The sequence below is a fragment of the Hyaena hyaena genome, unplaced genomic scaffold (assembly GCF_003009895.1).
Source record: "Hyaena hyaena isolate Hyena2069 unplaced genomic scaffold, ASM300989v1 scaffold_483, whole genome shotgun sequence".
Lineage (NCBI taxonomy): Eukaryota > Metazoa > Chordata > Mammalia > Carnivora > Hyaenidae > Hyaena > Hyaena hyaena.
The window spans coordinates 1,170,235-1,196,046 of NW_024081117.1; the positions used below are offsets into that span (position 1 = coordinate 1,170,235).

At 42.1% G+C, this 25,812-nt stretch overlaps 1 protein-coding gene across 1 annotated transcript in view; it reads right to left on the reverse strand.

Moving 5' to 3' along the window:
• The window catches only part of GTF2F2 (general transcription factor IIF subunit 2), a 155,680-nt gene extending 139,541 nt beyond the window's left edge, over positions 1 to 16,139 (reverse strand). Inside the window, exon 1 of the mRNA XM_039254380.1 lies at positions 15,915 to 16,139. Coding sequence (XP_039110311.1) covers positions 15,915 to 15,980 — 66 coding nt within the window. The 5' untranslated portion in view covers positions 15,981 to 16,139. The remainder of the gene's footprint in view (positions 1 to 15,914) is intronic.
• Positions 16,140 to 25,812: the final 9,673 nt, after the last annotated feature.

Below are 25,812 nucleotides of genomic sequence, written 5' to 3' on the forward strand. Positions count from 1 at the left end.
CCTCCCAAAATTAATAAATAAACATAACTTTTTAAAAAATGAAGGGTTTTACCTCCCAAAAAGGTTAACAGAATACATGCTGAATTGCTACTATTTCTCCTAAGAGGTAGTTTAAACTCTGGAATCAGTACACACCTTCAAGGTTAGCCTACTGTGAAGAATGAGATAGCACATGAAGCATAATACCTCACACAAAGGAAGTACTCAATGAGTGTCAGGTGTCACTTTTATCTCCCCCAGTAATCTTGGAATGATAACAGGAATGTCAATACATAATTGAGTCAGAGCTTCCAAAGCTTGAAAGGGAAAAAAAATTCTATTTAACAAAAGAAATTCTTCTTTTTGCAAGATTTCATTTGAAAAAGAACCACTTAACTATCAGTCAAACAAATTGCAGTGCTTTGTTAGGGTATACAGTAGGAAAAATTCAGGAACAAAAGGGTCAAAGGAAGATCATAATGGTATTTATTCAATTATGTATGCATTATTTACACCCAAATTTATTGAACACTAACCTATTCCTTAATATAGTCCATAGGAGAAAGTTGGTGTCTTTTCTTCATCATATTCCAAGTTCCTGGTTCAAACGAGCCCTCTACATAGATAGATGCCATAAGATCTCCTCCCTGACAGTAACAGTGTCCCCTCCATAATCTGTATTTCAAGCAATCACTCTAATCAGTATCTCCTAACTTCCTGGCTCTCTCTTCAGTACTTCAACTCCAACAGTTCTTCCATCCCTCCAAATCACGGACTCTAACATCTTAACATGGTTCCTCAGCTGCCTATGTCTTGTCTTCGCTCCTTAATAGACTTATATTTCACAGCCCATCATTACAATCATTCCCTTGCCACTATCTCCTCTATCATTCGGGCCGGCAGAAACTTAATCCTCACTAAAGCCAATCTATTCTGCCACTTATTTTATTGATTTGATTTGTATTACTTCTCCACACTGCACCTGAGCAGCTAGAGAAAACCTCAGAGTGATGCTAAATAGTCTCACTTGAAATATATGGCTACTAATATCAAGTAAGCTCTTCAAGATGCTTGGCAATTTAACTCCATCTGCCTAGTCAGTTCACTCTCCTACTGTAGATGAATCACAGGTTCTCTTCACTTCTCAAACCCACAAGACCTCTCCCTTTCTTCTCCCTCTGTGCTGATAATCTGACTTCCTCTTACAACTGGGAAAGAGAATCAAGAGGCTCTCTACATCTACCAGGTAGCCACAGCAGATGCTGAATTCCCCTCTAAAAACAATACATGAACAATGGCCAATCCTCCCACTTGTATACTGAATTTCTTCCCTTGTAGTCTAATCAAGGACATGTTTCCTTCAATTCTACCCTCTCTTTCCTCTCTCCTCTATTTAATCATCCCCCATCAGAATGATGATGATGATGACTTTAACACTAAAGTGCTTCTGTTATACCCAGATCGCAGTATCCTCACCGACCAGAGACCACCGGGGAGACCAAGTCACACATGCAAAGGCAAAGGGCTTTATTACGGGCTCGAGCTCGGGCTCACAGACTTCACCAGCACCGTGGATCCGTGCTGAGAGCCCCGAACAAGGGCAGAGTAGGGTTTTTATGGGGTTTGTGACAGGGGAGTTACAGAAGTTGTGACATGGGAACAGCGATCCAGTCATAAATATACAACATCATTGACAGCGGGTTTGACCATACACATTGTCTAGAGTATTCGTTACTGTTGGCGGGATCCAGTTACAACATTTAGAGTACCTTTAAATTCAACCAATCACAGAGCGAGCCTAAGGTCTTGTTCGGCGACTAACGGGTTAACTTTAACATTAGGTTACAGGGTCCTATCTATAGTTTCTATCTCCAGGCCTCTCCCTTAGTAATGTGGAGGGTGGTCGCTGGCCTTTCCTGATTGGGTGTTGCAAGGGTGGTTTCTCCTGCCTTGGGCAATGTGTAACTGCCTGATAGTTTCGGGGAAGCTGAAACTCAGGCCTTCTAGTTTAGAGGGGAAACTTAAAGCCTGTCATGGAGTCAGTTTGGTTTAGATGTTTAGACTTGTCTCCTTACACTTCCCACATGTGGCAGGAACATTCTTAAGATGTTCCCCAATGATTCTCACTTCCTGATCTTCAACCCTTGTGTAATCACCTCTCCTTGAGTGATAAGGGGTCCTATGACTTGCTTCTAATCAATACAATATAGCAAAGGTGATAGGATGTTACTCTCCTCCCCTTTGGTTAGGATACTTTTATTCTTTTATTTAATTAATTTTTTTTATTCTTTCATTTTTATCTTTTGGCTACAAAATTTGTTCATGTCTATTTTTTTTTAATAGGCTCCACAGTTGGCATGGGACTTGAACTCACAACCCTGAGATCAAGATTTACCCAGTGCACAGCAAGTGCACTTCTTAATCCCCATCACCTATATCTCCCACTCATCTCCCTTCTGAGTAACCATCGGTTTCATCTCCCTTCTGAGTAACCATCGGTTTATTCTCTATAGTTAAGGGTCTATTTCTTGGTTTGTCTCTCCCCCCACCCTTTGTTCAGTGGTTTTGTTTCCTAATTCCACACAGGTCTGAAATCATATGGTATTTGTCTTTCTCTGATTTGCTTCACTTATTATTATACTCTCTAGCTCCACCTGTGTCATTCATTGCAAATGGCAAGATTCCATTATTTTTTATGGCTGAACTATAATCCACTGTACATATAAATACTACATTTTCTTTACCCATTCATCAATCAATAGACACTTGGGTTGCTTCCACATCTCGGCTGTTATAAATAATGCTGCCATAAGCATAGGGGGCACAGGTATCCCTCTGAATTAGTGTTTTTGTATTGTTTGGGTAAATACCCAGTAGCATGACTGCTGGGTCATAGGGTAGTTCTATTTTTAACTTTTTGAGAAACCTCCATAGTGTTTTGCAAAGTGGCCATTCCCACCAGCGGTGCAAAAGGGTTCCTTTTTCTCTACATGGGATATCATACTTCCCTGTGATTAGGTTACATAAGATGGTGACTTCTATGTTGCTTCTCTGTTTTTTTATTTTTTTTAATGTTTTGCCTACTTCTGAGAGAGAGACAGACAGACAGACAGACAGAGAGCGTGAGCAGGGGAGGATCAGAGAGAGAGGGAGATACAGAATCCGAAACAGGGTCCAGGCTCTGAACTAGCTGTCAGCACAGAGCCCGACACAGAGCTCGAACCCATGAACTGTGAGAGCATGACCTGAGCCAAAGTCAGACACTTAACCGACTGAGCCACCCAAGCGCCCCTCTCTTTGTTTTTTCAGTCTGCACACTTTGATTAAGTAAGTTACTATGTTGGGGAGGCCCAGATGGCAAAAAACTTAAGGAGCAGCTCCAGCCCACAGGCAGGTAGGAAACATAAACCCTCGGACCAATAACTCTGAAGTATCTGAATTCTGCCAACCACAGAAACTTAGAAACAATCTCTCACAGTCACAACTTCAGATGAGAATCCAGTCCTGGCTGATACCCTGTCTGTAACCTGGGAGAAACTCTGAAGCAGGAGACCCAATTAAGCCATGCCATGACTCCTGACCCACAGAAACCATGAAATAATACATACATATGGTTTTAAGTTTCTAACTCTGTGGTAATATAGCAACAGATAATAATGCATTAAATGACAAGCACTCTTCTAAATATTTTAAATATATTAACGACTTAATCTTTACACAATCCTACACACAATTTCCATTTTGCAAATGAGGAAACTGAGGCACAGGAAGATGAGCAAATTTGCTAATTTCAAGATCACACATCTAGTAAGAGCAGCGTCTATAATTCTTTCTATACACTGTCCCATTTTTCCGCCTCTCTTTTCAGCAAAGCTTTTGAAACCATTGTCTCTGCTGGCTGACTAAAGTTCCTCCTTTGCCACTGTTTTACTCTAGACAGGCTTTCCTCTCTACCACTCCATGGAAACTGATGACCCCATTAACCAAATATCTCCACACTGCCAAGTCAACGTTGAATCCTCCTCATCTTTAACACTGCTTAACATTATTTGAAAACTAATTGTTTCCTCCTCCTTCAAACACTTTCTTCACTTGGCTTCAAGTCACCACAATCTTCCTTGATTTTCCTCATACTTCTATGGCCTCTCTTTTTTGATGCCCAAATATCTAGATTCTTATCTTCTAGACCTTTCACCTTAAAAGGACTCTGGTTTCAGATCTCTCCTCTTCTCTACCCACACTCAACTATAATCCCATCCAGTCTTGTGAATTTATATACCAACTGTATAATGACAACTCCCAAATTTAGAGCATATCCAGACTCTCTCTCCAAATCCCAACTTATGTATCTGCCTATTCAAACTCTCCATCTAAATATTCACTAGACATTTCAAACTTAAAATATCCACACCAGAACTCTAATTTCTCCATCGTAAACATGCTCCTCATGCAGTTTTCCATATCTCAGTAAAAGTCAGCTCCATTCTTCCAGATACTCGGGCTGAAACTTTGTGGAGTTACTCTGAATATCCCACAACCAACTGAATGACAGATCCAGTCAGCAACACCTTCAAATCATATTAGGACTCCAGACCCTTCTCACCAATTCCAGGATTACCATCCTAGTGCAAGCCACCATCACTTTTTGTATAATCATATTAGCCTCCTAAATGATTTCCTACCTTTCACTCTTGTCCACATCTAGCTAATTCTCAATATAGCAGCCAGAGTCATCATCTTAGAACATTCAGATGATACTGTTCTGCTCAAAGCCTTTCAATTTATTTAATAGACATGTACATAGTGCTTACTACAAGCCAGGTACTTTTCTAATCACTTTACAAATGTTCCTTCACTTAATCCTCATAACAACTCTATTATTATCCCATCTTTGCAGATAAAGAAAATGAGACCAGTTATTATTTGCCAAGGTTCTCACAATTACTAGTGAGGCCAGGATTCTAACCTAGGCAGTCTAGCTCCATAATCACCATGCCACACTGCCAGCTCTATGGCTACTGCTCCCATGTCATTCAGAGTAAAAAACCCTATAATATCTTACATGTTTCAGCCCCCTGCTAGCCCATGGCCTCGTCTCCTTCTACTTTCTCTCACTCACTTAGCTCTAACCACACGGATCTGTGAACATTCCCAGCACCTCAAGTCTGAGGGCCTTTGAATTGCTGTTACCTCTGTCTGGAAAACTCTTCCCCCAGGTATCTGAAGGGCATGCCCCCATAATATCCTTTAGGTCTCTGATCACAGACCACCTTATCAGTGAGGTCCTTCCCCCACCCTATTTAAAATAGCATCCCCAGCTACTTTCTATACATTTTACCGTATTTCTTTTTCTGCTATACATGTTATTTGTTTACTGTCTATTCTCCCTCCCCATTAGAATGTAATCCGCAGAAGGCAGATATTTTGTCTGTTTACTGCCATATCCCTAGCAGCAAGAATAGCCTGGCACATATGGAGGAGTTGTTTTAATGACTAGATATTGAAGAAACATTAGCTAATGTTAATGTAATAAAAATGACAGCAGTTAACAATGATGGCATTACTGGGATACATCGAGGATACAGTATTTAATTTTCATAAGCCTCACTGCATTCTCAGAGAGAAACCTTATTTCAGAGATCTACCTTAAAATAAGGGGGAAGGAAGAAAAACGCCAATAGTGGAGTACATCATTTTCCAATCTGCCTCTGTCCCTTATTGCTGGTTTCCTTGAAATGCTATTAAGATAAAGAAAAGACAAGAATATTTTGGGACACTGGAACTCTTAAGGAGACCACACTTCTTTACTACATTAACCAGGTCAGAAGAGTCTCTGATCAAACTGATGAAGACAACAAATTAGACCACCAAACAACCAGAAGTTTTAAGTGTAGTGTATATCATACACTAAAACAAACTGAAGCATCAAATTCAGGGGTGCCTGGGTGGCTTAGTCGGTTGAGCGTCCAACTCTTGATTTTGGCTCAGGTCATGATCCCAGGGTTGCATTGAGCATGGAGCCTGCTTGAGATATTCTCTTTCTCTCTCCCTCTCCACCCTTCTGCCCCTCACCCGTATACGCTCGCTCTCTCTCTTAAAGAAAAAAAAATCACAATAAATTATACCTATTACTAAGCAACTGACAACTTAAAAAAAAGAATATATTTCAGAAGTTAACTGATAAAAATAAGTTTGGAACTCATACTGCATCGTTATCATTATAATAAAATTATAAATTCCCAGGAAAGCCCACCAGCTTATTTAATTCAAAAGGTTGCCAAAATTCTATACCATTTCAATGAAAAACTGAATACAATGAAGATAGTATGTCAATCATATACATATAACTCAACACCAAGAGCTTATGGAAATGAGCTTCCCAGAAGTTCCAGCCCATTAGCATTAAGTCTGAAAAAAGCAAGGGAGATGGGGAAGAAAAACTAACTGATCCCAAGCCTTTAAAAACTTTTTTTTTTGAAGGGCTGAAGTTTTAAAACATTTTAACTTTTTAATAAAATTGTATATATTTAAGGTATACAACATGATGATTTGATATACATAGTGAAATGGTGGTTACAGTCAAGCTAATTAACATATCATATCCTCACATAATTCTTTTTTATAAGAACACCTGAATTCTACTCTCTTGCACATTTCCCAAAACACTTGTCAACATGTCACTTGTGAGATATGTGTGTTTCCATCGTCTCCACATTCATTAAAGAAAATTAGATGGAGACAAGATAACAGGTACAAAAGGAAATGTTTTCTCAGTTTTCCAAAGATGCTGACAGAAAATGACTCACTTAAGCAATACTTCCTCAGGGAAATTTCCCTTGACCCCTTAAATTAGGTCAAATTCCTTTATTATCCACACTCACAGAACAGTATTCTGGGCTTCAGTGTTCTTATCTGTCTGTAACCGTTTTCATTAGGACTAATATTCGACTGATGTCTGTCGCCTGCAGTAGACTATAAACCCTAGTTCACAGAGCACGGGCCACACCACGTCTGTTCCTGCTCACCAAACATACTCGAAGCCTGTCATAATGACCAGTAATCAAAGCTTGTGGGATGAATATACCCGCCCACCCGTTCCGTCCTGCAAGGCAGAGGAGGAAGGTCAACCATGACTTTGGAGCCGCGGTGCTAAGGTGACATGTATAAAGATTACTCCCGGAAGCTTCTTTGCCAACTTTGCTTCAGCAAATGTCTAGTTCTCCAACTACTAGTCTCCAAACCCTGTTTCTCCCAGAATACAAGCAAACTAGAGGCTGTAATGGACACTTCAAGTACAACCATTTCCCCATTTAGTACCGAAGGCCTTATCCTCCCAGCTACTGGGAGTGTGGCCACAAGAGAGCCCTTAGCTGTTAGCCCTCTTTCACACTGCCTTCACTGAAGAAAGGCCCTTTTGCCAAGTACATGCACTCTTCCTGGGACAAACCACATGCAATGATTGGTCGATATAGGGTATACCTCAACTCAGGACACCTGGAGGGCTCCCTGTGGAATCATCCTCAGCTTTCCTAGAGACTGCATCATACTCTGTGGCCAATCCTGTTTAAATCTTTTTCCTTCCACAGGTGATGATCTCAAGAACACTCCCTAGTAAACCTAATCATTTCAGAATCAGGTTCCCAGGAAATCCAACCTATGACAGGCAGCTTTCACTCCCATGTTTCTTGAAGATCACCATACAGAGCTGACAAGATCCAAGGTCACGGATATGAAATCCCCACATCACCTCTATTCCCCAGGGAGATAACTCATAAAAGAGACCTAAGCTGTATAAAAGACATTTCCTATCTTGGCATATAAACAGACCTAAATTTGTGTTTTTTAAGTTGATTTATTTATTTTGAGACAGAGAGTGCACACACACATAGTGTGCATGGGGGAAGGGCAGAGAGGAAGGGAGTGAAAGAATCCCAAAGAGGCTCCACGCACAGAGCCCTATTCAGGGTCCAATCTCTTAAACTGCTTCATTACCTGAGCATGAATCAAGAGCCAGGTGCTTAACCAACTGAGCCACCCAGGCACCCCAACTGATCTAAATTTAAATCACTATACCATGGTTAAGTAAAATAACCACCCTAAGCTTCAATTTCATCATCTGAAAAACATAGATAATGAGTACCTACTTCACAGGTTTGCTTCGTATAAAATATTGGGTATATATGAAAGGTAAGTTCCTTTTTCTCCTGCAAGGGTTATGGGTATCACCCATTCCAGTTTCATCTCTCTCCGGTATTTAGCTTTCTCTTTGGCCACAAATGTCCAATGTTTACCTATCTGTGAAAACACAGAAGCTGTACTTGGCTGTCACTGAAGTTGTTGAATGAAGGACATAATATTCACAGGGGATGATGTCCATCCCTTCTGTCCTGATCCTCTAAATATTAGTCAAAATGCCTAAGAGGAAGACTGCAGAAACACATCTTTTTCCTGGCTAGAAAGCTGTTACTTAGACTGACTGCAGCCCTTCTCAATACCTCCACTTGTTCTTCCCCAAGAGGAGGTAACATTTGTTATAATTCAGGCCTCGGTATGATATGCATTATTTACAAAAATCCCACCACTCCTAATAACCTTGCTAGCTTTATCTCCTCCTCTTCTCCATCATGTACCTTACCCTCCAGCCAACCATAACTAGAGATGATTTTTCCAGAAGTCTAAATATGGAAGCCAAACAACTATGCTAAAATATTTTTAAACATCGGCAATTTTTATTTATTTTTAATTTTTTTAATGTTTTTAGTTATTTCCGAGACAGAGAGAGAGAGAGAGAGAGAGAGACAGCGTGAGCACAAGAGGGTCAGAGAGACAGGGAGATAGAGAATCTGAAGCAGGCTCCAGGCTCTGAGCTGTCAGCATAGAGCCCGACGCGGGGCTTGAACCCACGAACTGTGAGATCATGACCTAAGCCGAAGCTGGACGCCTAACCGACTGAACCACCCAGGAGCCCCATCATCCGACAATTTTTAAATCATGATTTGGAGGAAGGTGTGTAGTAGTGGTGTGACCAGTAGGCAACCTTAACAGCAGCACAGACTGGGCAACAGACACAGGGTAATGCAAACTACAAAGGACTAGCTCCCCTGACAAGGTAAAAACTGTGACTTTACATTTTAGCAGATGACATCCATCATAAAGTTAAATCCACTCACGTCTATTACCTATCAAAACTCATTTGGATCATCAGTCTCTTGATTTTCAAAACCCCAGAAATGGCATTTCATTAAGCCAGAACAGTACAGGTAATGGATATTCTGGGACATATTCTACTTCATTTGCTTTTTCCTGAACACTCTAGTTCTCCCCAGCCCTATTGGGAAGTTTTTCTAGCTGATCAATTCCATAAGCTCTTCTTAAATGTAACCTTCCCATGAAGTCTTCCCTGTTTCAGCCAGAAAAACAACTATTTTCCTGCTCTAAACTCTCAGAGATCTTACTTGTATATACCCTACTGTATTTATCCTGTTTTATGCCTTTGTAGTGATAGAATTAATATGTACAAGATGGCCCATAAACTTTGAGATACTCTAGAAAGAATTAAGTTTATTTATTGAGAGAGAGAGAGACAGAGACAGAGAGGGAGAAAATGAGTGGAGAAGGGTCAGGGAGAGAATCCCAAGTAGGCTCTGCGTTGTCAGTGCAGAGCCTGATGACACAAGGCTCAATCCCATGACCATGAGATCATGACCTGAGCCAAAATGACCTGATCTCATGGTTCGTGGGTTTGATTCCTGCAATGGGCTCTATACTGACTGTTTAGAGCCTGAAGTCCCTTTCGGATTCTGTGTCTCCCTCTCTCTCTGCCCCTCCCCCACTCACACTCTCTGTTTCTCAAAAATAAATAAATGTTTAAAAAAAGCATTAAAAAAAAAGAGTCAGATGTCTAACCAAATTGGTATATAACTCTATTCACAAATTCTGACTGGATAAAAACAAAGACACACTTTCTAAGTAATATATTTTAATATCACACAAGGAAAGCTGAAAATGAAAGTGACCATTACAATTTGATGTATCCATATAATTTATTCCTATAATCCAGAGATGAAAATCCAAGAATGCTCAAGTATGGGCATGAAAATCACACTGGATACTGAGGCCGGTGCAAATGGAACAAGTTCAAAATACTGAGAGCTGTGCAAATCAAACCCCATCGTCTACTGGATCTCCTTTAATAGAGCAGAAATAAAAGTCAAAGGGGGAGACTGAGTAGCTGCAGCTGGCTAAGCATCTGACTCTTCATTTCGGCTCAGGTTGGGATCTCACAATTCACAAGTTTGAGCCCCACTGCAGACTCTGCACTGGCAGTGTAGAGCCTGGTCAAGATTTTCTGTCTCCCTCTTTCTTTGCCTCTCCCCTGCTTGGTTTCTATATCTCTCTCTCAAAATAAATAAATAAATAAATATTTTTTAAAAGCTGTCAAAGAGGGTCGCCTGGGTGGCTCTGTTGCTTAAGCGTCCAACTTCCGTTCAGGTCATGATCTCACAGTTTGTGGATTCAAGCCCTGCGTCGGGCTCTTGCTGACAGCTAGCTCAGAGCCTGGAGTCTGCTTCAGATTCTATGTCTCCCTCCCTGTCTGACCCTCCCCTGGTCACACACTCTCTCAGAAATAAAATAAAAACATTAAAAAAAAATAAAGTTGTCAAAGAAAGAACATGAGCAGACTTTAGAGCAGAAAGCATTTGCTAGCAATTCTCATCATCTTTCAGAGATAAACTTGTAAAGGACAAGAACTGGCAAGAAAGTCCTCTCACATCCTGGAAAGATCTATGTACAAGCTTGTTATTTTCTTTAATATATAAGATTAGAAAAAGAAGATATACTGCAAGCAAAGTTGACAGGAAGAAACTGTGATACTGCAAACAATAAGTAATCCAACAACTACCTTTACAAATCAAGAACAGGGGCATCTGGGTGGCTCAGTGGATTGAAAGCTCAGCTTTGGCTCAGATCATGACTTTGCAGTTTGTGAGTTTGAGCCCCACATGGGGCTCTGTGCTGACAGCTCAGAGCCTGGAGCCTGCTTTGGATTCTGTGTCTCCCTCTCTCTCTGCCCCTCCCCAGCTCGTGCTCTATCTTTCTGTCTCTCAAAAATAAATAAACATTATTTAGAAGAAATGGACAAATTCCTAAACACACACTCACTACCAAAATTCACACGGGAAGAAATAGAAAACCTGAACAGACCCATAACGAGTGAAGAAATAGAATCAGTGATCAAAAATCTCCCAACAAATAAGAGCCCTGGACCTGATGGTTTCCCTGGGGAATTCTACCAGACATTTAAAACAGAATTAATCCCAATTCTTCTCAAGCTATTCCAAAAAATAGAAGTCGAAGGAAAACTCCCGGACTCATTTTATGAAGCCAGCATCACTCTGATTCCCAAGCCAGACAGAGATCCAGCAAAAAAAAGAGAACTATAGGCCAATTTCCTTGATGAATACGGATGCAAAAATTCTCAACAAGATCCTTGCAAATCGAATCCAGCAGCATATCAAAAGAATCATCCACCAAGATCAAGTGGGATTCATTCCTGGGTTACAGGGCTGGTTCAACATTCGCAAATCAATGTGATACATTATATCCATAAAAGAAAAGATAAAAACCATATGATCCTGTCAATAGATGCAGAAAAAGCATTTGACAAAATACAGCATCCCTTCTTAATAAATCTCTCGAGAAAGTTGGGATAGAAGGAACCTACTTAAACATCATCAAAGCCATCGATGAGAAGCCTTCAGCTAACATCATCCTCAATGGGGAAAAACTGAGAGCTTTCCCCCTGAGATCAGGAACACGACAGGGATGTCCACTCTCACCACTGTTGTTTAACATAGTGCTGGAAGTCCTAGCATCAGCCATCAGACACCAAAAGGAAATCAAAGGCATCAGAATTGGCAAAGAGGAAGTCAAACTTTCACTCTTCGCAGATGACATGATACTCTACATAGAAAACCCGACAGACTCCACCAGAAGCCTACTAGAACTGATCCAAGAATTCAGCCAAGTTGCAGGGTACAAAATCAACGTACAGAAATCGGTTGCATTTTTATACACCAATGATGAAGCAACAGAAAGAGAAATCAAGAAACTGATCCCATTCACAATTGCACAAAAAACCATAAAATACCTCAGAATAAACCTAACCAAGGATACAAGAGATCTGTATGATGAAAACTATAGAACACTTATGAAGGAAATTGAAGAAGACACAAAGAAATGGAAAAACATTCCATGCTCATGGATAGGAAGAATAAATATAGTTAAGATGTCATTACTACCTAAAGCACTCTACACATTCAATGCAATTCCAATCAAAATTGCACCAGCATACTTCTCAAAGCTAGAACAAACTATCCAAAAATTTGTATGGAACCACAAAAGACCCCGAATAGCCAAAGTAATACTGAAAAATAAAACCAAAACGGGAGGTATCACCATCCCAGACTTCAGCCTCTACTACAAAGCTGTCATCCTCAAGACAGTATGGTATTGGCACAAAAACAGACCCATAGACCAATGGAACAGAATTGAGAACTCAGAAGTGGACCCAAAAGTATACAGCCAACTGATCTTTGACAAAGCAGGAAAGAATATCCAATGGAAAAAAGACAGCCTTTTTAACAGATGGTGTTGGGAGAACTGGACAGCAACATGCAGAAGAATGAAACTAGATCATTTTCTCACACCATGCACAAAAATAAACTCAAAATGGATAAAGGACCTGAACGTGAGACAGGAAACTATCCACACCCTAGAGGAGAAAGCAGGAAACAACCTCCTTGACCTCCACCGCAGCAACTTCTTACTTGACACATCCCCAAAAGCAAGGGAATCAAGAGCAAAAATAAACTGTTGGGACCTCATCAAGATTAAAAGCTTCTGCACAGCCAAGGAAACAACCCAGAAAATTAATAGGCAACCAACGGAATGGGAAAAGATAGTTGCAAATGACATATCAGATAAAGGGTTAATATCCAGAATCTATAAGGAACTCACCAAACTCCACGCCCGAAAAACAAACAACCCAGTGAAGAAACGGGCAGAAGACATGAACAGACACTTCTCCAAAGAGGACATCCAGATGGCCAACAGACACATGAAACGATGCTCAGCATCCCTCCTCATTAGGGAAATACAAATCAAAACCACACTGAGATACCACCTCACGCCAGTCAGAGTGGCTAAAATGAGCAAATCAGAGAACTCTAGATGCTGGCGAGGATGTGGAGAAACACGCACCCTCCTACACTGTTGGTGGGAATGTAAACTGGTACAGCCCCTCTGGAAAACAGTGTGGAGGTTCCTCAGGAAACTAACAATAGAACTCCCTTATGACCCAGCAATAGCACTGCTAGGAATTTACCCAAGGGATACAGAAATGCTGAGGCATAGGAGCACATGTACCCCAATGTTCACAGCAGTACTCTCCACAATAGCTAAAACATGGAAAGAGCCTAAGTGTCCATCCACAGATGAATGGATCAAGAAGATGTGGTTTATCTATACCATGGAATACTACATGGCAATGAGAAACAATGAAATCTGGCCATGTGTAGCAACATGGATGGACCTTGAGGGTGTTATGCTGAGCGAAATAAGTCAGGCAGAGAAGGACAAATATCATATGTTTGCACGTATAGGAGGATTAGGAGGAACTTGACGGAGGAACAAGGGGGAGGAGAAGGGCGGAAATGGTGGGGGAAAGGGAGAGAGGCAAACCATGAGAGACTCTTGAATGCTGACAAAAACTGAGGACTGATGGATGTGGGGGGGAGGGGGGGATGGGCATGGAGGAGGGCACTTTGGGGATGAGCACTGAGTGTTATGTAGAAACTAATTTGACAATAAACTATTTGTAAAAAAAAAAAAGAAGAAAAAAATAAACATTTAAAACAATTATATGAGAGAACACTTAAAATTTTTTTAAATTTCATTTTAGATTGTATTCTTTCACATTCTCATTTGACTAAACCCCAACAATTTTTACTGAAAATGTTTCTCTAACTCCTCAGACTTATCACATACCACTGATGCTGTGATAATTTTTTTTTAAATTTTGACTCTGCTTATCTTCCTCTCAAGCTTTCACCCCACCTGTCCCCCTGAATTATTTGCATCCCTGCCCTACTCAAAACCCTCCAAAAGGTTCCTCACTTCCTATAGACTAAAGTTAAGACATCCCTATTTCACAATAGGATAATATGAGTATATGGTCCCAAACATTTTTTACACAAACCCTCTGGTCTAGGCATAATAATCTCCTTTGTTTTACAGGACACACCATGTTAACAAGCATTTTCAGCCTTGCACTTCTGTTCCACTCTCCATAATACACTATGCTAATGCCTCGGTCCACCCATCCAAATCATGTAAGGCAAACAATATTCACTGAGCATTTACTTTGTTCCAAGAACTAATGCATCATCTCAAGTTCCAGTATTTTTTCAAGCTCTTTCAATCTGCAAGAGATCTCCTCCTAAACGATTCTTCTCCATTGGACGTACAGTAGGAGAAATTTACCCCAGCCTTTTAGGTCATACCGATAAAGCTGTGAGAAATTAAACGAGCACCAAAGAATAAAGCTAGAGTTGAGAAGTAAAAAATAAGAGACCATTCATTCATTCATTCCAAATCTGTTGAGCAATTACATGTGCGAAACACAATTCTGGTTGAGACAGGAAAGGATTCCATTTTCATGTAATGTGACTGAGGGAGTGAACACATGAATACACAATCACTTTACACTGTGACAAGTGCTTTGAGAAATATAATACAGGTCTGACATGCTAGCAACTGATCATAAGGGAGCTGTTTTATTAGAGAGGTGGACAGGAAGCGCCTCTCAGAGTTAACTGATGAAAACTCAGCCATGTGACAAAACTTAAAAAAAAAAAAGTCAACAAACCAAAGGTCCTACACTTCAAAGAGCATCATTATCACATTTTGAACATACATATGTCTCATAAAACTCCCCTAAAAGACAACACTCCTCAGTACAAAAAAAGTAAAGCTAAAGAAATAAACTTTAAAAATTTGGAGGGCGCTTAGGTGCCTCAGTCGGTTAAGCGCCGGACTCTTGATTTTGGATCAGGTCATGATCTCACGGTTCCTGAGTTCCAGCCCTACCACCGACTCTGCGCTTGACAGCCCCTCCCCTGCTCGGGATTCTTTGTCTCTCACTTTCTCTGCCCCTCCCCTGCTTACGCGCGCGCTCTAGCCCTCTCAAAATAAATTTAAAAAAAAAAAAATAAAGAAAGAAAAGAAAAAAGGAAAGCACAAATACTGTGCTCACTCGGGGCTAAGCAAGACTGCTGTCTTTACAAAAAAAAAAAAAACAAAAAAAAAAAACAAAAAAAAAAAACACGTATTGACGGTAGTGCTCTAAAAGAACACTCCAATTCAATGCCCTCTCCTTCCGGGAGTTCAGAGCTCTCTCAGCTCTCCTGAGAACTCCAATAAGGGCCATCAATCTAAAAGAACACATTAAGGGCCAACGGGGACCCGTTCTACTTTCTGGCCGAGAAAACTGTACAGAAGCTTTCACTCAACTTCTTTACACAGACTAGGACTAAAATCACTTTCACCCAAAGAAGCTACAGAAATTCTTCAGTCTGGGGTAAAATACACCACTCAAGTCGGAGAACACCAGGACAGGACCCCATAAAAACTAGATGGTGGGAAAAGGAATCCGTTCCAGGCAGGTTCGCACTCGTGACTACCTCAAAGACACTGCAAGTCCCTCAAATTAATTTCCCCGTCTGCAAACTAGCACGACTCCTGCCTCCGAAGATATGTGTAGCTCTAACGAGACAGCTGTACAGAACTTTAAAAGGCGCACGGAGTGGGACAGTCTCAAGTCATTTAAACTACTTAAACTAGGTGGAGCGCAAGCCGGAGCCGCGCGAACACACCTTGACGAGCCACACGCCGGTGTTCTGTTTGGCGCCGGTCAAATCGAGTTCCCCACGTTCGGCCATGGGTCTGCTGACGGTAGAGGCGAACGGACCAGAGCAGCGGTCCGGGAGGCTGGGGTCCTGCGGGACGAACGACCGGAGAACTCGGTACGCCGCGACCAGAGACTGACTGTGAAGCCGAGTCCACCCGCCAGGATATTGGGAATCCCCGGAAAGAGAAACACGCCGCTGGGAGGCGGGAGCTGCGCCTGCGCACTGCCACCGCTAATACGGCGCGCTGGTGTGGACAAACTTCCTGGTTAAGGCACCTTCTTGAGTGGGCGTGGTTTTTGTAGCCGGTGGTGTCTGAGTGATTAAGACCCAGGGTGGGATGAGACAAAATGTCCGCAATACATTTCAAGCCCAGGTCAGCATAAGTGAAAAAAGATAGCATCAAAACAGAAAATGGGGTTCAAAGAGACAAAGGCTGTAAATTTATGTCCAACCCTGGCCAAGGGAAAATAAACATTTTTGGAGGACAGGGTCGGAGTAACAAAAAGAATGAGTTAATTAGGACACATGGGCACTGCGATTGGACTGTGTAGCCCAGGGGATACTGAAAACATTATTTGTAGACCCGAAAAAAAAATAATAAGAGTGTCTCAACTGAGAAGCTACCCGGAGCACTTCCAATTGAACAAGCAGAGAGCACCCCTAATTTTAGACTTCAAAACCCAGAGTCCATATAATTAGGTCAATTACAGTAGACGCTTAAGACAAACCCGATTGTTAAATACCAGGGTTTAAATAGTTTCCTCTCTTGCCTCTAGCATAAAATTCGATCCTCTTTACAAAGTCCCTCGTAATTTGATCCCTGCTACTCAATCTATCACACATCCAACCAGCATGCAACTATTAGGCCTCCCAAACAGGTCAGGATCTTCTTCTTCAATTATTTCAGAGCCTCTGCACACTGGATGCCCTTTACTCACAGATAGATGCCCCATTCTTCCCTTACCCTCTTTCTCACCAGTGTCCTCTGATTGGCAAACTCCTACGTGGGTTTCAAGACTTATGGAAATGTCACTTCCTATGAAACCTTTTATTAACTTCCCCAGAGGAAGTTGGTTTTTCTTCACATCACAGTGTGATACTTATCACCCTGTACTATGATATACATGTTTACATGCTGCCTTTTGCTTTCTAGACTATGAACTCCTCCTAGGTGGAAATAATGTTTTATTCATTTTATATCCACAACAGCTAGCACAGTGCCTGACACATTGTCAGATTTCAATAGGCTTTAGCTGAATGAACATTTGCTGAAAGAGAAAACAAACAGTAAAACATTGTAAGAATGGCAAGTAATATACTGAATCATGCATCAGAGCCATGCACAACTGAGGGAATTCTATGTCTGTGCAGCATAGAGCCAGGAAAAGTTATCAAGTTTCTGTGATCAGCTGGGAAAACTAATAGGAAAGATGGGAGACCAGGCATGGATTGAAAAGGAGGGTTACATTCTTGTGTCAGAGCTTACAAAAAGGTCTTAAAACATAAAGGGTCAAGGGGGTCAAGGGGTGCCTGGGTAGCTCAGTTGGTTAAGTGTCTAGCTTTGGCTCAGGTCATGATCTTGCGATTTGTGAGTGCAAGCCCCATGTTGGGCTCTGTGCTGACAGCTTGGAGCCTGGAGTCTGCTTCAGATTCTGTGTCTTCCTCTCTCTACCCTCTCCCACTGACACTCTCTGTCTCTGTCTCTCTCAAAGTAATAAATAAATATTAAAAAAAAAATTTAGCTTTGATCTTGATCAAACAGAAGAAATAGATTAAAATATGAGACCATGAGAAAATGGAGCCTGGAACACCCTAGTAATGAATGAACTTAAAAGGATTAAGACCTTGATTTATGGGTCACAGGAAGACTTAATATGAGTGTGTGTGTGTTTGTGTGTACAGGGAATGAGAGAGAACAAATGGGTAAAGAAGAAATGGCTAGATAAGAAAGAAAAAAGTGCAGTAATTTGAAATGATTACATAGGGTGGAAACACCTAGATGGCTCAGTCAGTAGGGCATGCAACTCTTGATCTCTGGGTTGTGAGCTCAAGCCCCAGGTTGGGTGTAGAGCTAAACAAACAAACAAACAAGGAAGTGATTACATAGGGAAGAATTAAAAAACTAGCACCCCATCCTTATACAGTGTTGAATAAGAAATAAACTTATTTTTAAGTTTATGTATTTATTTTGAGAGAGAGAGGGAGAGGCAGAGAGAGAGGGAGACAGAGGATCCCAAACAGGCTCCACACTGTCAGTGCAGAGCCTTATGGGAGGCTCAATCCTACCAGATGTGAAATCACAACCCGAGCCAAAATCAAGAGTTAGACACTTAACCGACTGAACCACCCAGGGCCCCCAAGGATTAAACTTTCATATATTTCCTTTTCAAATTCCCAGCTTGAAGGGATGTTTATGAACTGTGAGAGAAAAGGAGGATATGGGCTCTGTTGTTGCCAGGTGGACTGGGGAGATCACCATGTCCTGAGGCCTCCCTGCCAGCCTGTCCCTGGGATGTTGCTGGATGCTCTTAGTCTCTTTGCAAGAAAGAAATCAAGGCCAGACCAGAAACAATAGTTGAGCTGTGCAAATGAAGAGTTGATTGAGAGTCCAGGGGCACCTTCTGGGGCTCAGTTGGCTAAGCGTCCAACTCTTGATTTGAGCTCAGGTCATGATCTCAGGTTTCATGAGATCAAACCCCAAGTCAAGCTCTTTGCCAACAAGGAGTCTGCTTGGCATCCTCTCTCTCCCTTTCTCACTACCTCTCCCCCTCTAATGACCTCACTCTCTCAAAATAAATAAGTAAACTTAAAAAAATAAATAAATAAAGTGAGGGTCCACTCTCGAGATGTGAGAGCAGGGGAGCTCAAGGTAGAGCTGTGTGCCTTGGGGTGTGGGTCTCTATCGTTTATTGACAGTTGTTAACAAGGGAATGGAATATTATTTGGTGACAGGACTTCTTTGGAAGCAGAGTTTCGCACCTTTTCCCCCTTTCTTGATTAGGGTGTCTGGTCTTCCTCCCCTCAGGCCTGTCTGGTTTGATCCAGCTTACTGTGGCTTTGTTTTCATTTTAATGTTTATTTATTTATTTATTTTAGAGGGAGAGAGAGAGAAAGAGAGAGAGCATGCATGCACAAGAGCGTGCACCAATGGGTGGGGGGGGGGGGGCAGAGAGAGAGAAAGAGAGAGAGAGAATCCCAAGCAGGCTCTGAGCTGTCAGCACAGAACCTGACACTGGGCTCAAACTCACAAACCATGAGATTATGACCTGAGCTGAAATCAAGGATCAGATGCTTAACCGACTCAGCCACCCAGGGGCCCCTGTGATATTGTTGTAGAGAATGATGTCTGTCATAAAAGATATCTGATTTTCATGATAATTTACCCGACTGCCCCTTTGCTGGCCTCCAGCCATCCTGTTAGAATCTAACCAACTGCCTCTAATATTGTGACCCAGAATCACAGATGCACTGTGGTGACCAGCAGGGTATTAGATATCACAGTGAGATTTTTCACCCTCCTGAGGACCCATTATATGCCAGACAGCAATAATTTTGGCCTCATCGAACTTTGTGTTCCTTCCGTCATGATCCTACACCCTTAATATCCACTCTCAAACACACATGTGCCCTGGATTTCTACTTGTACAAAATTAGTAGTTTGGGGTTCCTGGGTGGCTCAGTAGGCTACGGCTAGCTTTGGCTCAGGTCATGATCTTGCAGTCCGTGAGTTCAAGCCCCATGTCGGGCTCTGTGCCGACCACTCAAAGTCTGGAGCCTGCTTCAGATTCTGTGTCTCCCTCTCTCTCTGCCCCTCCCCTGCTCACTGCTAACGCTTTCTATCTCTCTCTCTCTCCCTCTCTCTCTCAAAAATAAAATAAACATTAAAAAAAACTTAAGTGGTTCTTTTGAAGTATAGTGCACGTCCTCCTAGGTCACATTTTGTTCCTCACCCTTGGGGTCTTTTCAAACTTAAGTCTAGTTATAGGTCTAGGAGAAAAGAGAGGTGGTGAGTGGTGGGTCCTGAGGAGAATTAGGATTGTTGAGCAAGACAACTGCCTTACGCAAAGCTATTATACTTTCTTCCTTAGTATTCTCAGAGGAGGTTAGGGAATGCAGGGCTTTCTACCACTCGAGGTCGGGGGGCTGCTTCTACAGGAGGGTGGGAAGGCCACTTCTACTGACAAAGAAGATTCAGCAGAATTTAGGGCTTCAACGTTCCCAGCTTCATCAGGGTCTTCCCACGCATTCCCATTCCAACATACAGGATTTCATTTTTTCCCAGTCAATTCCCTTACTTTAACAGTAGACACCCTTTGAGGCTGAGAGTTCAACCTATGTTGTAATTCAGTCCCAGAATGAGCATCCGTGTTTGATTTTTAGCCATTTCAGCCCTGCAGCTACAGGAGATAAAGGTCTGTAATTTTTTAGCTTTCAGGTTATGTATGGAGTTCTTGGGTTGGGAGTTCAAATCCCTGAGCTTGTCCTTTTCTTTCAACACTTTGTCCAGCAACATTAGGAGCAGCCAGCCATTCTCTTTATATTTGTTAGTTTTCCAAAAGTCACAGTCGCCCAGATCCTTGCTTCTTATAAATGGTCAGTTAAGGCATAGCCCCTGCAGTCATTTTATGTATCAATATATCCCAGTCACACAATGGACTATCAGTGCTCTCTTTACTACTGTGAATAGAGTCATTAACATCTTTAAATCTAATCAGATTAGACAGTCAATTCCTGAAACCCAGAACCAATTCAGAAAATTCATCTCTTACAGGGGTGCTGATTCGAAGAGGCACATGCACCTCAATGTTTATAGCAGCACTATGGACAATAGCCAAAGTAGGGAAAGAGCCCAAATGTCCATCGACTGATGAATTGATAAAGAAGATGTGGTATATACACACAACGGAATATTACTTGGCAATCAAAAAGAATGAAATATTGCCATTTGCAGTAACGTGGATGGAACTAGAATGAATAATGCTAAGCAAAATAAACCCATCAGAGAAAGTTAAATATCATATGATTTCACTCATATGGAATTTCACTCATTGTGGAATTTAATACACAAAACAGATGAACAGAAAGGAAAGGAAGCAAAAATAAGATAAAAACAGAGAAGGAGACAAACCATAAGAGACTTTTAATTACAGAGAACAAACTGAGGGTTGCTAGTGCGGTGTTGGGAGCGGCAGGGAAGGGCTAAGTGGGTGATGGGCACTAAGGAGGGCACTTGTTGGAATGAACACTGGGTGTTATATGTAAGTGGTGAAATTCTATTCCTGAAATCATTATTACACTATATGTTAACTAACAGACTTAAATTTATTTATTTATTTATCATTTATTTATTTTTAATGTTTTATTTATTTCTGAGAGAGAGACAGCATGAGCAGGGGAGGGTCAGAGAGAGAGGGAGACACAGAATCGGAAACAGGCTCCAGGCTCTGAGCTGTCAGCACAGAGTCCAACACGGGGCTCGAACCCATGAACCGTGAGATCATGACCCAAGCCGAAGTCAGACACTCAACTGACTGAGCCACCCAGGCACCCCTAACGGATTTAAATTTAAAAGAAAAATAAAGAAAAAGGAAAACAAAGTCACCCTTAACATACAGTTCCTCTTAAAACACTATCCATACCAAAATCTGTATTAGTCGAGGTTTTCAAGAGAAACACACAAGCGTGCACATGCACATGGTTAAAACAAAAATTCAGCTGAGAAAAGTCAGTTGGCTTTATTAAGCAATTCATGAATTCAGCATGAGAAGCATCCCATCTAGCAAGGAGAGAAGAGCTCCCAGGAGTTGCACAAAATGGAAAGTTTTTATAGGAAGGAGGGTAGAACAAGGAAGTTTTTGGCAAAAGAATTATTCCAGGCAAGTTCACCTCTTCTTAGGGGGAAGGGCAGGAGGTCTTAATAGGTGGACAACAGGATCTTCCATTGGGGGACAGAGAGCGCCTCTGTGACAGATTGCTGTGGAGGCCAATTATTAGGCAAGCAGGCTGGAGCAATAGAATGCAGAAAGGGCCACAATGACCACCTGGCTGGATACAGACACGCCCATCAGGCGACCCACCCCAAAATATCCACAAGCCCTCACTGACCAGTGGGCTACTTACAACCAGGCACAGTCACCAAAACAGAGAGAATTCCATTCCATCATGACACCTCTTCCCCTTCCCTCCTTAAAAGCAGCCCCCTCCCACTGCCTCCTCCAGACAGCCTCTCCTCTGCTGTCCTGCCGGCCCCTCCCTCCTGGTATATTCAGTACACTTCCATCTCCTTTGTTCAGCTTCAGGGGAATTCATTCACCTCCCATTCCACCAGCTTCCATCTGATCGATCATCGCCCCACATGTGGGGGCCGTCATCTGATCGATCAAGAGACACTATTTAGACAGCACAGTTACCTCATTGGTGCCAACCAAAAAATTCCTGACTGGCCAATTAAAACTACATTTCTGGGGGTGCCTGGGTGGCTCAGTCGGTTAAGTGTCCGACTTCGGCCCAGGTCATGATCTCGTGGTTTGTGGGTTAGAGCCCCGCGTCGGGCTCTATACTGACAGCTAGCTCAGAGCCTGGAGCCTGTCTTTGGATTCTGTGTCTCCCTCTCTCTCTGACCTCCCCTGTACATGCTGTCTCTATCTCTCTCTCAAAAATAAATAAAACATTTTAAAAAATTAAAAAAAAAAAAAAACCCACTACATTTCTGAGGGAAGTTGAAACTGTAGTTAGGTTAGGCCCTAGTTTGGTAACTTGGCCTGGCAAAGTGACTCCATCTCAGGCCTATAATTTTATTTTAATTATATGAGTGCAGAGGGAGAGAAAGACTGAGGCAGAGCCCCACTCACTATATGGAATTGGCTCATGTGATTACGGAGCTGAGAAGTTGTAAGATGTGTGGTTGGCAAGATGCAGATGAGGAGATCTGATGGTACACTTCCAGTCTGAGACCAAAGGTCTCAGAGACAGGAGAACTAATGGTGTAAGTACCAGTCTGCATCTAATTAATGTCCCAGCTTGAAGACAGGCAGAGAAAGGGAATTCTCCCCTACTTAACTTTGTTTTTTTTAAATTTAGGCCTCAATAGATTGGATCAGGCCCACTCATAGGGGAAGGACAATCTGTTTTACATATCTACTTATTCAAATGTTAATCCATTCAGTAATATCCTGACAGACACACCCAGAATAATGTTTGACCGAGTATCTAGGCAACATGAGGTCCTGTCAAGTTGACACATAAAACTGACCATCATAGGGACGCCTGGTTGGCTCAGTCAGTGGAGTGTTTGACTTCTTTTTTTTTTTTTTAAGTAGGCCCAACACAGAGCCCAAGGCAGAGCTCAAACTCACACTCCTGAGCCCAGGACCTGAACTGAATGAGATCAAGAGTCAATGCCTACCCAACTGAGCCACTCAGGTGACCTGAGCTTGTGACTCTTGATCTTGGGGTTGTGAGTCTGAGACCCACCTTGAATGTAGAGATTACTTAAAATTAAAATACTAAGTGGAGCCTGGGTGGCTCAGTCAGTTGAGCATCTGACTCCATCTTGGCTCAGGTCATGATCTTGTGGGTTGTCAGATGGAGCCCCAGGTCCAGCTCTGCCCTAACAGCACAGAGCCTGCTTGGGATTCTCTCTCCCTCTCTCTGTGCCCCTCCCCAACTCATGCACGCATGCTCTCTCTCAAGATAAATAAAATAAACTTTAAAAATAAGTAAATAAATAAATGAAATCTTAAAAACTTGACCATCACAGATAAACGGTTCAGTGCCCCAAAAGATAACTCCAAATTATTTTTTTAAGTTTATTTATTTATTTTTGAGAGAGAGAGAGAGAGAAAGAGAGCACATGTACTCTCCAGCAGGGGAGGGGCAGAGAAAAAGAAGGAGAGAGTCCCAAGCAGGCACTGTGCTAACAGCTCACTCCCACAAATCATGAGATTATGTGACCTGAGCCAAAACCAAGAGTTGGACGCTTAACCGACTGAGCCACCCAGGTGCCCCTAACTCCAAAATTATCTACTCTGCCAGATGATTGATTCGTCAAGTTCTTATTAAATCTTTTAAGGCACAGATGCAAGCCAAGGAGAAAGGACTCAAGAACTCACTGCTGGCTGAAGCTTTTCCAAGAATTTGGTAGGGAACTCCCCCAAGGCCTTGTAATTCAGAACACCACAATCCTATCATTTAGCCACTGGAGTATAAGCAGCATAGTCATTAGAGGAGATGCAACAAGTGGGCTGAGGGAATGAGAATATTGACTGTAGCTGAGTTTTTTTTTTTTTTTATTTTTTTTTTTTTTTATTTCTAGGAGAGAGAGAGAGAGAGACAGCGTGAGCAGGGGAGGGTCAGAGAGAGAGGGAGACACAGACTCTGAAATAGGCTCCAGGCTCTGAGCTGGCTGTCAGCACAGAGCCCGACGTGGGGCTCGAACCCACAAACCGTGAGATCATGACCTAAGTGAAAGTTGGACGCTTAACCGACTAAGCCACCCAGGTGCCCCGACTGTAGCTGAGTTTTATAACCAACTAACCTGAGCTCCTTGTTGAGTTAGAGGGAGAGACTACATCAGGTGGAGTTGTCACACAAAGTAATCTCTTTGCAACAAATATGGAGATCAAGGAGAGTAACTTTCAAAACCATGACTCCCCAAGCCGGGGTGGAGGGGGAGTGGTTCTTCTTATTTAGGTTTAGGATTAATATTCAGAAAGGGGAGATTTGTCATTGTGAATGCAGGCATTAGGTTGTGCAGGCGTACTTGGATGTCCTAAGTTATGAAAACAGAGCCTTGTGTTCCTCCTTGGGTGGAGATTTTAACATTTTATTTTACTTATTTATTTTTTAAAAGATGTTTGCCATCTCTCTTTTTCTTTTAATGTTTACTTATTTTTGAGAGAGAGGGTGGAGGGGCAGAGAGACAAAGGGAGACACGGAATCCGAAGCAGACTCCAGGCTCTGAGGTGTCAGCACAGAGGCTGATGTGGGGCTCGAACTCAGGAGCCTTCGAGCCTTTGAGCTGTGAGATCATGACCTGAGTTGAAGTCAGATGCTTAACCAACTGAGCCACCCACACTCCCTGAGACTAACATTTTAATGAAGCAAAGGTAACCATGGAACCATGGAACCATGGACAGGCTCTGAGGGCAGTATAAACTGGATGGGGGTCTTGGACTCCTTTTCTCAGACAAGGAATGCAGGGCCTTACTTATTTTTTAAACAGCACTGGAAATTTTACCATTGATTGTCATTCCATGTTGTTAGGCTATTTCCTGGCCTGGTAGAGACTGTTCATTTTTTGCATTTCTTTTGTTACTTTAAAATCTTTAACTACTGAGGTTTTTGCATTTCTTAGCAATTTTGTCACCTCCTAGAATGTTCTGCAAGAAGTGTGCTAGGGCAAGTAGGGTAGGCAGGGCATAGATAACAAAATTAGCTTGGGACCTAAAATGATCTCTCTGTGTTAAGAAATCTATGTCTCCACTTCCTTTTCTGTGGACCCTAACTCTCCGTTTATAAGTCCACTCTCAGATTTTGTCCTTGGCTGTCCACATGGGCCCAGTGTCTTTCCAGTCCAGAGAGTCTATTTATTTATACTCCGAAACATTCTAGCACAGCAAGAACACCACCATAGAATTCTTCTTAAAAGGCTAGACTTACTGTATATAGGTTATTAATACAAAGATTTTCATTCAGAGGCACCTAGGTGACTCAGTCAGTTGAACATCCAACTTCAGCTCAGGTCATGATCTCATGGTTCATGAGTTCAAGCCCTGCATTGGGCTCTGTGCTGATGGTGCGGAGCTTGCTTGGGATTCTCTCCCTCTCTCTCTGCCCCTCCCTCTTGAGTGTGTGTGCACTC